This window comes from Protopterus annectens, chromosome 12.part0 (assembly GCF_019279795.1).
Source record: "Protopterus annectens isolate FY-2018-M chromosome 12.part0, PAN1.0, whole genome shotgun sequence".
Taxonomy (NCBI): domain Eukaryota; kingdom Metazoa; phylum Chordata; order Ceratodontiformes; family Protopteridae; genus Protopterus; species Protopterus annectens.
In genome coordinates this window covers 274,777,499-274,792,892 of record NC_056746.1, presented here as the reverse complement: position 1 = coordinate 274,792,892, position 15,394 = coordinate 274,777,499, and the positions used below count along the sequence as shown (strand labels likewise).

At 40.3% G+C, this 15,394-nt stretch overlaps 1 protein-coding gene across 1 annotated transcript in view; it reads right to left on the bottom strand.

The window, feature by feature from the left end:
• Positions 1 to 15,394, bottom strand: part of LOC122816501 (coronin-7-like) — a 3,324,782-nt gene that overhangs the window by 167,534 nt on the left and 3,141,854 nt on the right. The window contains exon 17 of the mRNA XM_044089332.1: positions 12,856 to 12,964. Coding sequence (XP_043945267.1) covers positions 12,856 to 12,964 — 109 coding nt within the window. The remainder of the gene's footprint in view (positions 1 to 12,855; positions 12,965 to 15,394) is intronic.

Sequence of the window (15,394 nt, the reverse complement as noted above, 5' to 3'; positions counted from 1 at the left end):
CTCTGATGTACAATGAGAGAGAATGCATAATGTGCCTCTGTTGTACAATGAGAGGGAATGCAAAATGTGCCTCTGTTGTACATTGAGACAGAATGCAAAACATGCCTCTGTTCCACAATGAGACAGAATGCAAAACATGCCTCTGTTGTACAATGAGATAGAATGCAAAATGTGCCTCTGTTGCACAATGAGAGAGAATGCATAATGTGCCTCTGTTGTACAAGAGAGAATGCAAAACGTGCCTTTGTTGTACAATGATAGAGAATGCAGAATATCATTGCTGGAGCCTTCCTGTGTCCTGACAAAGTGCTCTTCAATCTATCTGGAGATATATACAGAGCTAAGTATATTTTTCTGGCACTTCAGAGTTGTTTACTGTTAATTGTTGCTTAACTAATTTTATATCATTGCTGGCTGACTTCAGAGTTGTGCACTGTTATTTTTGCTTCACTGTATAGCTTTTCAGATCTCTGCTGAAGGTGTTGGTTTTCCCCTAACCAACCTCCCTATTCCTGTCTTGTTGTCTAAATTTGGAGGCTTTTGCAGTTGCCTGCCCCCACTGTAGATTTGATCTGGGACACTCCCCCCAGTCCCATCTCTTTATCTCATTCAACCTAATAAACTCCTTCTGCACTTGTTTTTAGTCATTTTTAATTTAATTGCACTTTTTAAAACTGTTTGGTCTAACACTGCTACATACTCAAGTGTGCTAGTTTGCACTGCATTTGAATTGTTTTTACTGCCGTTTTAGCTACTTTTCTGTATAAAAAAAAATCTAAGCCCGTTTCCTACCTTTCCTGTGACTAGTGTAGTCCAGATTCAGATTTGCTGTATCCAGGACTGTGTGTAAGCTTCTAAGCCCCCCAAGCTTTCTGTGCTGGAGGGAAGCCTTCTAGCTTATCAGTGGGAGTGGTAAGCACTAGGTAACCTATCTACCACATAAGGAGTGGTTGGTTCTGGCCCAGAAATTGTAGTCATTGGCCGTTTGGGCAGTTTTTCCATCTTTCTCAATTTTCTGATTTAAAAGCCCACATTTGCACTTGGTTCCCCCCTTTCCTGTAACTAGTTTAGTCCAGATACAGATTCTTAGTTTTAGCACTTGAATTTACTTATTCGTGATCAGCACTTGTTCAGAACTTGTAAGCACTAAATAACCTACTAATTACTACAGCACTCAACCTTCTTCATTACCTAGAGGAAAACAGTTTTGGTACTTACTTTCCTCACTTGCTTAGAGAAAAACAGCTCTTGTGCTCACTTTTCTCACTTATCTAGAGGAAAATAGTTTTTTTATTCAGGCATGTCCAAGAGTCAGCTTCCAGTGTTCTCTTCTCTCTATCTGATGAATCTGGGCATCTTGGGGCAATGTAGAAATTGCCTCATGTACACAGACAACCCTCTCCTCCTACCACCCAACACTACAACCTGTGAGAGATGCACTTATCTAGCCAAACTGGAGGTAAAGCTCTCTCCAACCAAGACTGAACTTGACAGTCAAGAGAAGGTAAACACTTGCATCACACCACACTCATCACATAGTCTCACTAAATCTACACCACCAAAATCCACACATAGAAACATAAAAACATTTGCGGAGGCTCTCAATAATAATCTGCTCAAGCAACAGAGACCTCCAAAGCAGAAATGAAAGCAACCTCCACCCCCTAACACAACCCAAATGACACACAGCCCGCCGACTCAGTGTGCCACTCAACCACAGCCAATAAGGCAAAAGAATGTATCCAACACACTAGTCATAGGTGACTCTATAGTCAGGCACACTGATGTCCCACTCACCAGGCTAAACAAGGAGAAGGTTACTGTCAGCTGCCTGTCGGGTGCCAGGATCCACCACATAGCCCATGCACTCAAGTCACTCCACAACAAGTAAAAATATGACTCTGTCATTGTCCATGTTGGTGTGAACTACCTGAGACGTACCTCCCTGGACTACATGAAAAGGAAGAGCTCAACGATCTTGTAGCCCAGGCAGGTATGACCCTAGCCCTGAGTAGCCTTCTGCCATCACCCAGAATGATACCGCAGTACAAGGACAAAATTATTGACTTCAACAACTGGCTAAGCTTCTGGTGTCATTCTAAAGGGATCCAGTATCTGTCTGCCTGGGATGACATGGTTGACAGACCACAATGCTTTGCCAGAGATGGCCTGCACCTGTCACCCCTGGGTTTCTGGATACTGGCTAAGGTTCTTGCCGACCCTATAGTGCCTTTTTTAGGCAAGGTTCAAATGACAAATTCACCGCCATAACAGGAACAGGCAAGCAAAAACTGAGGATGATGCTACTCAATGCTAGAAGTCTAAATCTCAAAATGCACTCACTCGAGACACTCCTTAAAATGGAGAACATCGATATCTGTACAGTGACTAAGACCTGGTACAAGGCTCCAGACAGCACCCCTGCACTACCAGGCTATAATACATACCACACTTTTCAGCCATGCAACCTCTACCGGAACACCAAAGGTGGAGGTGTGTCCATATTCATTAAGGATAGCCACACCTCCAGGCTAGTTGCTCAGCATAATGCATCTGAGGTTATCCAAGTGCAACTAACTCTGGGCAAAACTGCAATCCAACTGTAGCTTGCTACAGATCCCGCACCATGCCCCAGGATTCCCACTCCTCTTTTCTTGATGTACTGGAAAATATTAGGGTTCAACCAAACACCCTAATAATGGGTGATTTCAACTACCCTACCATTAACTGGGAAAACTACTCATGTACCAACTCCTTCACTCAACGCTTTCTGGAATTCATAAACTCCAATGCCCTGGATCAACTTATCCACACCTCCACCAGGGGTAACAATATCCTAGATCTAGTCATTACCATCATGAGTGACCGGTGTTCCACACTTGAAGTCAACGCCTCATTCATCCGATCCGACCATAAGCTAATTACCCTTGATATCCAAATCCTGCCCCCACCCCCCATTAAGGAAACCATGGTAAAAAATTTCTCCAAAGCCAACTTCATGCTTCTTAAGACAGAAGTGGTGAACTTCATGGCACCCATGCAGATGGACAATACAATTATGACTGCAGAATCCTACACAATTGCACTTTATAAGCACTTACACAAGTGCATGGATCGTGCTATCCCAAACAAAGCCAAGACACTATCCTCCAAAACAAGGAAGCCAATCTGGTGGTCCCCTGCCATAAACAAACTGTACAACAGAAGGAAGAAACTGTTGCAAAATAGAGGAAAATACCATAAGTGGAGGGGCTCCCTGGTCAGCCTCAGTAAGAAGCTGCGATCCCTGACAAAATCCTCCTAAGCTAGTTACGAAAACAAAATCACCACTGATTCTAAAGACAACCACAAAGCATTCTATAGCTATGTCAAGAATCTCAATGGCAACACTCAGATCTGCTCTGAGTTTTAGCACAATGGCACTAAATATACAGACCCAACTGATATTGCCAACATCCTGGCAGATAGGTTCAGTGCTAACTTCACCCCCTTTCACCCCCTAAAGAGCCCATCTCTATACCAAAAGAATGCAAAGTTCCTGTAATCACGGCTACAGAGGTAAAAACCACACTCTCCAAAGCCAAGAACACAGCATCCATGGGACCAGACAACATCCCAGGCTGCGTTCTATATGAACTACAGAACAAACTGGCACCCTACCTAAGTACCATGTTCAATCATAGCCTCACCTCAGGCTTTGTGCCCACTGAATGATGCACAGCGACGGTTATCCCACTCCACAAGGGGGGAGCCACCACAGACCACGGGAACTACCGCCCCATTAGCCTGATGAGCCTGGTCTGCAAGGCCATGGAACGTATCATCATGGAACTTATAAACAAAGACATTGGTAATCATCAAACTCTGGACCCCACCCAGTTTGGGTTTGTAAAAGGCAGATCATGTCTCCTAAATCTGATACACTTCTTTGAAGCAGTCACCAAAGCCGTAGATGAGGGTAAGGTGGTTCACACAGCCTATCTAGATCTTGCCAAGGCTTTTGACACCATCCCCCACTCTGGAATTATAGATTAAACTCAGTAAAGTAGGTATAAATCCCTATGTCACAAGATGGGTTGCCAACTGGCTCACTGACAGAACCCACACTGTCAAAGTAGCAGACTCCAAATCCGACTTCAGACCAGTGGCAATTGGAGTACCACAGGGTTCAGTCCTGGGTCCTCTTCCTGTTTGGTATCTACTTTTCTAAAGTACAGGCTAACACAGAAGGTCTTTGGCTAACGAAGTTCGCAGATGACTGCAAACTAGGAGCCATAATCAAAACTTCTAACAATGTGGACATCCTACAAAAGGGCCTCACTGAGACAGATGCCTGGTGTCAAAGCCATGGCCTCAAGCTCAATGCCAAAAAGTGCATTTTCATCCCTTTTGGTAAAAACTCTGTATCCACGAACTACAACATAGGCGGTAGTATACTTAACACCGAAAGTGTGATAAGAGACCTTGGGACACAGGTGGACAGTAGTCTCTCCTTTGATAATCACATTGCCACAGTAGTCAGGAAATCCTTCTACGTGGCACACCTCATCACAAAAGGTTTCTCATCCAGAAAAAAAAGAGGTCATTGGTCCCCTCTACTCATCACTCATTAGACTCATTATAAAGTACAATGCCCCTTTTGGTATGTACCTCACAAGACATCTACAACAACTGGAAAGGCCACAAAAATACCTCACAAAGAGGATTACTGGCCTCAAACAGATGCCCTACGCAGACCGTCTCAAAAAACTCCAGCTTTACTATGTCACATATCGCCTACTCAGAGGTGATCTCTGCCTAACATACAAAGCTATGTCAAACCCAGAGCTATTGGACATGCTCCACTTAAAGAAATCCCAATCCCTCCGAGCTACATGATCTAGGGACCTAAACCTTGTCACCACAATAAACAGAACAAGCCGGAGGGATAGATTCCTGTTCCCAGAGACTTCCCATACACTGGAATAAACTACCTATCTACATCAAACAAAGCTCCTCATTAGCACTCTTCAAGAAAAATCTTGATGATTGGATGGGAAATAGGAAATTCACCCCGGGAATCACTTCTGTGGCTCTGCTCGACAGTGGCACATGAAAATAATTTTCTTGGGTGGCAAAATACCAGGGAACCTTTTTGGCTGGGCTTGTATAGGCCCTAGGGCCGATAGCCTAGTACCTACCTATGAACCTATGTGCCTCTGTTGTACAATGTCAGAGAATGCAAAATGTGCCTCTGTTGTACACTGAGAGAGAATGCAATACGTGCCTCTGTTGTACAATGAGAGAATGCAAAACTGTTCTTTTGGTCATTTAAACAAAGAGTTGTTGGACTTGTTAAGGAGAGGTGGCAGTTGAACCTTTTAACCATTGAGACAGTGAAAATGTTTTATATATAACACCCAACATTCATGTTTTATACATTATTTAAAAGTGCAGAAGTCTCTTGCAAAACCACCTGATTGCTCAATTGTTTCCTCTTAACTTTTGCTATGGCATTGCTGCATTAACTGACACCCTGAGAAAAACATTGGTATTAAATGACCAAAAGAACAGTTCTGCATTCTCTCTCATTGTACAACAGAGGCACATATTGCATTCTCTCTCATTGTACAACAGAGGCACATATTGCAGTCTCTCTCATTGTACAACAGAGGCACATATTGCATTCTCTCTCATTGTACAACAGAGGCACATATTGCATTCTCTCTCATTGTACAACAGAGGCACATATTGCAGTCTCTCTAATTAAAAAGGTGCAAAGATGCAAAATTGATAAGATAACATGGAAGGAAATCTGTTATTGGGCAACAATATACTAAAATATCTTATACACCTCAAACAAATAACAAGATAGAGTGCATTTGGTCTCATAGTTGTTGGGAGAAGACCCTAGGGTAAGTTAAACTGACTTCCCTCAACCCCCCTTTCCCATTTTTCTATATAGGGATGGGGTGTTGTGTCAGAAGTTGGCACCTCTTTTGATTCAGTGCCATACCCCTTCCTTCTACACCCATCATGCCTGACTGTGTCAGATCTTTTTTTACATAGTATCAGTCTCTTGGCTGGACGTGCTTATTTCCTCTTGTCTTCTTACTCTTCTTCACCAAATCATCTCCTGCCTTCCTGCACATAAGACCAAGCCACCACAGTCCTCCCTGACCTTTTCCTACAACTGAGGTCACTTTGGCATCTCTTCTAATGTCCTCATTTCTTCATCTATCCCACAATGTGCATCCTACCATCCATCTCAGACACTCTTCAGTCACCTTAAACTTCCTCAAATGCTTTGCTTTCACTGCACGGTTTCTGTGCCATACAGTAGTACTGGCTGCACAGCTGCTTTGTACGCCTTACTTTTCAGGTTCTTTACCATTCTCCAGTCTTACACTACCCCTGACTCCCTGGTCCATTTGGCAGCAGTGCCTCTGATTCTAGCTTGGACCTCTTCATTCAAGTTTCCCTTCTACTCAACCCCCCCCCCCCCCAGATATCTGAAGCTGTTAACCTTGTTCTCCCTTTTAACTTAATTTTCATCTCTTTCTGATTTTCCCATTTGCTCCCATATCAAATGCCTTATTTCTACTCACTTCCATCCCACACAACTTCAGTTTTCATTCCATTTCCCAAACATTTGTTGAGGTTTCTGTACAGTGTCTGCTTGTAGTGCCATATGGTTTGCATATAGCAGCTTTGCTGAACTGTCTCCTGCATCCTGTTTGCTAATGTAGTCTATCACCAATATGAACAGCAGTGGGGTCAGAGCTCAACCCTAATGCAGACCCATTCCCACTGGGAACCCCACTATCAGTCTGAACACTATTTATGCTTGTGTCATTGGGTTCTTGTTCATAGCCTGTCCTAATTCTACAGATGTTTTCTTGACTTTAAACCATGACAGGACTGCCCAAATCAGCTTTCATGGGACCTTGTTATATGTTTTTTCCAAATGTAGAATGCCTATTTGAGCTTTTTGCTCATCTCCAGCTTTGTATCCAGTATCTATCTCACTGCAAACATTGGTTTACATCTTAGCTCTACTTTACTTTAGTTAGAGTTATAAATATTCTATATTTAATGGAAATTATTTTTTGCATTTCTGGTAAGTTTATGGGAGTACAATACTCACTAGGTTATATCAGTATCATTATGGGGTCGTTTTTGGAGAAAGTGTCTTTATCCCGCTATTTTTTTTATTCACAAGGAGATCTTTTATGGCCAATATAGTGATTATTTGCTTTACATATCTAAGGGTGAATTAAAGATATTTTTTTCTTGAGATAGTCAATTCTAATGACCTGGGACTGAAATGCACAGCTAGACTACAGGATAATAAAATGAACCATCTGGTTGTAACACTCACAGGCCAAGTTGTATTACGTTCTAGTAGTAAGATGCACAGAAAACCAACATCAGTTAACATACAAGACACCAACTTCCTGTTCTACTCAACTGCCATTAAAAGCATGCCTTTTCTTTCTCCAAGGCATAAAGGGATAAAGGCAGGACTATAAAGCAGATGACCTAAGTTCATCTAGCAGCCTGAGTGCCTGTTAGAGCTGGACAAACAGATGAGGAATGAGGCGGCACTAGCTTGTTTGTCTCTTCCAGAGAGAGGGTGAGGGGTTCTGCAGTGGATTCACCTGGTTTGTAAAATATGCTGCTGTCAGTGAGGAGGCAGAAAAGACACCATCATGTGAGGGTCATTGCATTCCTGATACCACTGCATGTCCTTCTGATGATGTTAGTTAGCTATGCTCATCAGGGAGATATGGCTTAAAAAGTGTACCCCCTGCACACTGCAGTATGATGACTCCCTGACTGCTGTGGTCCCGCTCTTGCTACATGGCAGCATGTACCCCTTAGAAACTGAAGAAGCAGGAACTGGCTTCCCCTATGAGAACAGGCTCTCACAGAAATTACAGTGTGTGAACTGGAACCAGCAGTAGAGCAGCCAGAAATCAGTGATAAAAGACAGCCAAAAAAAGCATACAGTTTGTAAAATCTTGTTATTGTTGGCATTGTGTCCATTCTGGGGGAAAAAGAGGTGCCTCCCAGCTGACCACTGCTCCCATAAAGGCACATGCTTGCATGCTAACCACAAACTAGGGGCTGGATATCATAAGCCAGCAGTTATCATGGATATCATTTCATAAATATTACTCAGTATATATTCAAATCTACAACAGCACATGCTATTCAACACATGTTAAATCTAACCTGTGAACATTAACTTCCCCGAAAGTGAATTAAGAATTTAACTTGAATGCTAGATGTAGTCCACCTTTGAAAATAATTATGTCTGTTTAAATATGTATACACTGCCAACGTTATATTTGATCACCTTTTACAGTTATTCTGTATTAACATTTGTTTGTATACGTTACATGCAATTGTCCCTGCCAATAGCATGGGCTGTGACTGAAAAAGAGTACTTAGACCAGGTCACTCAACTAGGTAACAAACTCAGAATAAAATATGACTGTCTGTAGGATCACATACGTAAGGGAACAGCATTCAGTCAGTATATGCCAGAAATAACTATCAGCTCAATCTCTAAGTTTGAAATAAATAGTAAGGTATTTTTAATTACTTCAGAAAAATTGTAATGGAAAAAATGTGAATGCAACATGTCAACAGCAAACAAAAAAGAGATTATTGCCTAGCCATAGAGATACATTAAATCTAGCTTTCAGACAATAAAAATGTCAGAATTGTCTTACATTTACAATTTTTGCAATATACTCAGATGTTAAGGGGGAATGTTTACATGAGCTTCCTGCATGTCTGTTTTAATGCATGTTATGACATTGTGCTGTTGTTCTGTTTCCCCTTAATTGGTGGCTTTGAAATGAGGCAGGCATGAGCTCAAAAATGGCATTCTCTGCCTGACTGCCCTTGTGAGAGTGGGTAAATGCATGTTACACCTGAGAGTGGCTAAATGCATGTTACACCTGAGAGTGGCTAAATGCATGTTACACCCGAGAGTGGCTAAATGCATGTTACACCTGAGAGTGGCTAAATGCATGTTACACTTGAGAGTGGCTAAATGCATGTTACATCCAAGAGTGGCTAAATGCATGTTACACCCGAGAGTGGCTAAATGCATGTTACACCTGAGACTGGCTAAATGCATGTTACACCTGAGACGGGCTAAATGCATGTTACACCTGAGACGGGCTAAATGCATGTTACATCTGAGAGTGGCTAAATGCATGTTACACCTGTGAGTTGCTAAATGCATGTTACACCTGAGAGTGGCTAAATCCATGTTACACCTGAGAGTGGCTAAATGCATGTTACACTGTAATACTTTCAGTTGTTAACACCTTATTAACACAGATAATGCTACAGTAACACAAAAGACAACAATCTGTCATGTCGCCTCCTACAGGCTCATGAGCAGGGACACTGCTTTTCCATTTCTCCAGGAAAAACACCAGTGTATCCTGAGTACTGGAAAAACTGGGATTTTTATAACATTTGGCATTTTAGGTCGAATCACGCATTCACTATAACCAGTATATATTCTCATTTGCTACTTATAATATTGCCAGTTTCGTTTATTGACTTTTCTATAAAGATAATTTATTTTAATTTTACACATATGTTTATATATCTATGTGTTTTTATATATATATATATATATATATATATATATATATATATATATATATATATGCCAATAAAACCAACAAGCTGCAAAACGAGTAAAGAACTTTACACTGGCAAAAAAACTTCTACAGCTATATGAAAAAAAAAACAAAACTAGAACCAGTAATTGAGCACGCCTTTGTTCTTTTAATATGTAAGAACTTCTTCAGAAATAAGAAGGTACAAAGAAAAACAGTAAATATATGCTACGTCATACGGCAATAAAAAGACTAAAACAATTAGAAATTCACTTGAGAACAGAGACTCAGCACTGGTGTTAAATTCTGTTAGAAACATTACTGACCCACCTGGCATGTTCGAGTGTGGAAAATGTGTTTGTTGCAAGTTTATTTTCAAAGGGAACTGCTACACTTTTGTACACAATGACTATAAAGTTACATTTGCCCATCATTTTGACTGTTCATCCACTAATTTGGTTTATGCTGCAGTTTGTAATTCTTGTCATTATTTCTATGTGGGAAAGACTTGCAGGAAACTGTCAGACAGAATAAAAGAACATTGTGGGGCTATCAGAAGTTCTGACTCTCGAAATGCACTAGCTAGGCATTCACTAACTTGTACTAATTTTGAAAAATTTCTATTTTTAGTATTAGAGCAAGTAGAACTGTTTTTTGGTGACTATGCTACTGTTCTGGAGGTTAGGGAACTCAAATGGCAACTTTTACTGGGAGCGGATTCAGCTGCTGGTTTGAATGATATCATCAATTTAAAATGCGCTTTGAAATGGCTTACCCTAGTTCACATGACAGACTCACTTTTCACTAGTTTGCTGTATGCTGTATATTGTACATGATTTTTCAGGTCACTTCATTACCATATAATGATATATGCATATTTAAAGAAGGATAGGGTTATTTAATTGGCTGTTACTGTTTTATTGCCATATGACATGTAGTATATATTTACTGTTTTTCTTTGTACCTTCTTATTTCTGACAAATTTCTTACATATTAAAAGAATGAAAGCACGTTCAAATACTGGTTCTGGTGTTGTTTTTTCATATAGCTGTAGAAGTTTTTTTTGCCTATAAATATATATATATATATATATATATATATATATATATATATATATATATATATATATATCCTTTCAGACAAATATCAGTCTCTTCACTTGTTCTATTTACCTCACTGGGAAAGTTTAGGTCCTTGGAACTAATATTTCTGGTGCTATTTGTTTTGCAGATGTGCAAGAGATCCATCAGAGATGGATCTGAGGATGCCCTATATGCCAAGCATGGATCACCTCTCAGTAACCTGTAGGAGACTAAGTGCAGAGATGGGACCTTAAGGTGATGTGTGTAGGACAGGGCATTCATACCCTGGATTCACCTGGTGAGGAACCTTTGAGAGCATGCCAGCTGTTGCAAGTGCCTGGTGAGGTACATGCGAAAGGGGGTATGCTCAATGATGGGTCTGAAAAAGGCTTAGTAGAGTGGTAGTATACATTCTTGGACCTGGACTCCATACCCTTGCTTATGAGTTGGGTGACAAAGAATGATTCTCTTTCTATCTTGGTTACATTTTGATCGAAGACCAGATTACTGTCTGTATATGTTCCCAGATCCCTATCTAGAAAACTCTTAGGAGTATTTTATCGGTGCAGCTAGCTTGGGTGAATGATACCCCAAAGGGCACTATAATGCATTTCTTTGCATTGAGTTTTAATCCATGGCTTTGGCACCAGTCATTTGTTTGTGTTAGACCCTCTTGTAGGATGTTGCTGTCATGGGTGGAATCTGTGATAGCTCCCAATTTACAGTTACCTGCAAACTTGATGAGCCAGAGGCCTTTGACATTGGATTTAACTTCCAAGAAGTAGTTGCCAAACAGGAGCAGGCCCACCACTGAGGCCTGGGGTACTCCGCTGGTGATCAGTCTTCTGTTGGAGGTGGTCTCATTGATCCTGACTTCTTAGGTCCTATTTGTAAGCCAGCCAGCAATCTAGTGAGTTACATAGGGATTTATGCTTCGGTCTGAGAGATTGCCAACAATACCTGAGTGGGATATTATATCAAATGCCTTTGCCAGGTCAAGGTAGGCAGTATGGACCATTTTCCACTCAAGCATAGCCTTGGTGACCCTCTCAAAGAAGTCTACCAGGTTGAGTAGGCAAGACTGTTCCTTAACAAAGAAACTGGGATGGGTACTCTGTCTGCAGATTGCCACTGTCTTGTTGATCATTTCCATGATAATTTGTTCCATAGCTTTGCATATTAGACTTGTCCCTCCATGTTGGTAAGTACTAGGCACAATATGCTTGATGGACTGATTGGAGTGCGCACCATCTGATCTTGGTAGTTTATGCTGATAAAGTTCAGGATATGTTGTGCCTGTCAGTTAGAGGGAGTGTATGTATCCCAGTCTATAGAAGTGTTTAAAGTCCCCCATGAATAGGGTATTTGATTGGATGGTGAGTGCCTCTGGTAAGTCTGGATTTTACTATGTGATGGACTGACTTTCATTTATGCTGTTGGATATGTAACATTTATAAATACTACTCACAATTATCCAAAGGACTCATTAACTGACCATAAGTAATGCAGTAAAGGACACAACAGTCTCATAATACTCACATGGGCCCCAGCATCTGAACTTGACAGCAGACAGAGAATCCCCTATAGCTGGGCTTCCATACTCCAGAGTCTGGCACCATTTGTTTTGGCTCTCACATCTCTGTGCATGAACCCAATAACTAAACTTATAGCCATAGTGAGCACCCCAGAACCATCTGTATAGCTTAAGCCTGATGCAGCACTGAGAGAGCCCTCTGACCTTATAACCTGATATCTCTCTCTGTACCAGAACTATCATCGGTGCTCTCCAAACTCCACAACTGACTGCCATAAGGGAACAGTCATACTGCAAAGAAAGACACTATATGCCATCATCAGGACCTAATGACAAACCACAATGTCAAAAGTACTACTTGCAGACAATCTTAATGAGGTACTTACACAAGTGACTACAACTGCAAAGAAAATTACGCAAGTGACTACAACTGCAAAGAAAATTACACAAGTGACTACAACTGCAAAGAAAATGCAGATATACGTGCTCACACTTTTAGAAAGCAACTTTCCACTCAGTTTTTGGAAAATCTTTTACGTAGAGGTTTCTGTAGAACAGATATGTAAGTTTATGTAAGCATAGTTTGGGTGTGTGTGCACACAGTCCTTACCGACTGCCAAACGATAATTATCAAAGGGATCCCAGCTGAGATCAGCTACTGCTCCTCCATTCTGGATAGTTGGTAAAGATGCATCTGGAAGGCGGCCTGGCTTGGAAATCTGAGGAAATGCAAAAATGCTTCAGTAAGAACACAGGAAAATTATAAAATGCAGTTCTATTTCTTCATTGCATAACTTCAAGCAAGAACAGCCTCTGCTTGTCAGAGCTTAACAAAAGCTGTAATCATGCACAATTATTTTTGGAATGAAAGTCTGAAACTGTCACAATTTAATGTCTGTATAATTACCAGTCAGAACCGTATAAATTGTTTGTTAGCCCAAAAGCATGACTAGCTTGTTCTGACATTTGGCAACTGAAATGTAGTGCACTAACTTTTGTCTTCCAGCTAAACGCACGGTCTGCAATTAGGGGTCATCAAATCAGTCATGGGAAGATAGTAATTGACCTGCTGATAGCTTTGCAAACATAAATATCTTTACTAGAAACAGACACAAGTAGATAAGGAAAATGTATAAATGAAAGCAGTTTTAGGTTTTACACATTATTTAACAGCATTCAGGGAGGTACATTCTGAGCAGGCATTTCAGGACATAAGCACAAAGAAAAGAGAACACAGTTTTGCTATAAATAGTTTTATCACACACATATAAATGAATGACATAAAATGCAGTTCTTTTCACACATGCATTAAAAGGAATACAATGAAGCCAAACTAAATAATAATAGGTTGATACGAAGTCTAAGCTCTGTACAGTTACAATACAGAAAAAGCTAGACTTATTTAATATAGATTAGGTCAGATGTTTGTCATCAGCCATTACTGAGAAACAGTTTTAGATGTAACTATTACAGTAACACTACCTCGTTACACAGTAAAAAATTGTAAAAAAAGAAAAAACATATCTATTCAATCAGTAATTCATTCATTACTTCTCCAATTATTCAGTTAATCAAGACAGTGTCATAGGAAGCCACAGCCTTTCACAGTACACAATGGGTACAAAAAAGAAGCTCATCTAAAATGGTGTTTCAGCCCTGGGATGTGTACACTTACTCTCACATGCAAGTAAACCTACAATGAATTTACAGGATCTCAAAATCACCTACAGCACATCTTAAAATGTCGGTGGAGACCTGAGCACCTGTCGAAACATCAAGTAGAAATGGGGAGGACGTGCACACACCACACAGAAGGCACTTCAGTCAATAACCAGACTGGACAACCAAGCACAGATACAGTACTGCTAAGCACTCTACACTGCACCACCCTATTCGCATGCTCATTCACTCATTCATTCATTCATTCATTCATTCATTCATTTATTCATTCATCAACACTAATCTGCAAAACTCGATTTATATAGTTCAGGGTCATCTTATACCAGCAACCATTGAGAATAAAACATGAACCAGTCTAGATAGATTGCCAGCCTTTCTCATGACATACACAAGCACTAAAGACATACCTACAGGAAATGTTTGTATCAAACAGGCACCTTCCTGTTTATAAACTGTCAAGTCCAGTTACACATCCTTGATAAAAAGTCACCATTTGATTTAGCACCACGTCTTCCTCCATTTCCTTGCAGGCATTAACAGCCTAAGCCACAAAGTCCACCTCACAGTGAGCTACCAATCACCTGGTCTCTTCTAGACCTACAGTAGTCCACAGTCTGATCTTTACTGGAATCTGCATGGCATGATAAAGTTCTAATCAAAGATGCTGCTCACAAACTCCATCAAATGCCTTCCATTTCATGTGTGTGTCAGAGGACAAAACAAGGGGAAAGGGGTGTTTTTTCTGACAGTCATCTTTCTTCAGGAGTCATTCTGACAACAACAAAAATATATGTGGCAGTTAAATCTAGCACAGTAGTCACAAGTGGGGCAGCATCAGCAGAAACAACAGAGGGTCATAAGTTCAGCCACTTCCTTGAGCTCTCCAGTATCATATCTCTTAAACAAAAAAGGCAAGATTAAAGATGAGAACTGTGTTTGCAATAAAATAAATGCACAATCCACTGAATACAAGTCTCCACAGTTATATTTAATTGAAACAGTATCAGAGTAAAATAAAAAAACGCTAAATTTTATGTGTGAGGGGTAATTCCAAACACACCATAAGCTGATGGCTAATATAAATCCCAATTTTGCCAACAGCACAGAGGACTAAAACAGATATCTTCAGTTGTGGCAACCCTAGAGTTCATACAAGACCTGAAAGCATGTTGATTTGGAAATAATAATGGTACTAATGTCATCCAGTAGAATGTGGGGATGAAATGATCTGATATCAATTAAAAGTCTCAGCTACCACCTTAAAAAACAAGTTTCTCACCCTAATACAATCTTGAATTATTTTATTTATTATTTATTTTACAACCTCTATACTACTTGTTCTCTAATCTGTAAGCATGTAAGTATGTAATGCATGTTCTTCTATTTTGCTGTTATACTTTGCTTAGTTTTACTACATAATATTACAATTTGCTTAATTGTACTATTTTTACTATGTAATCATTTTTACT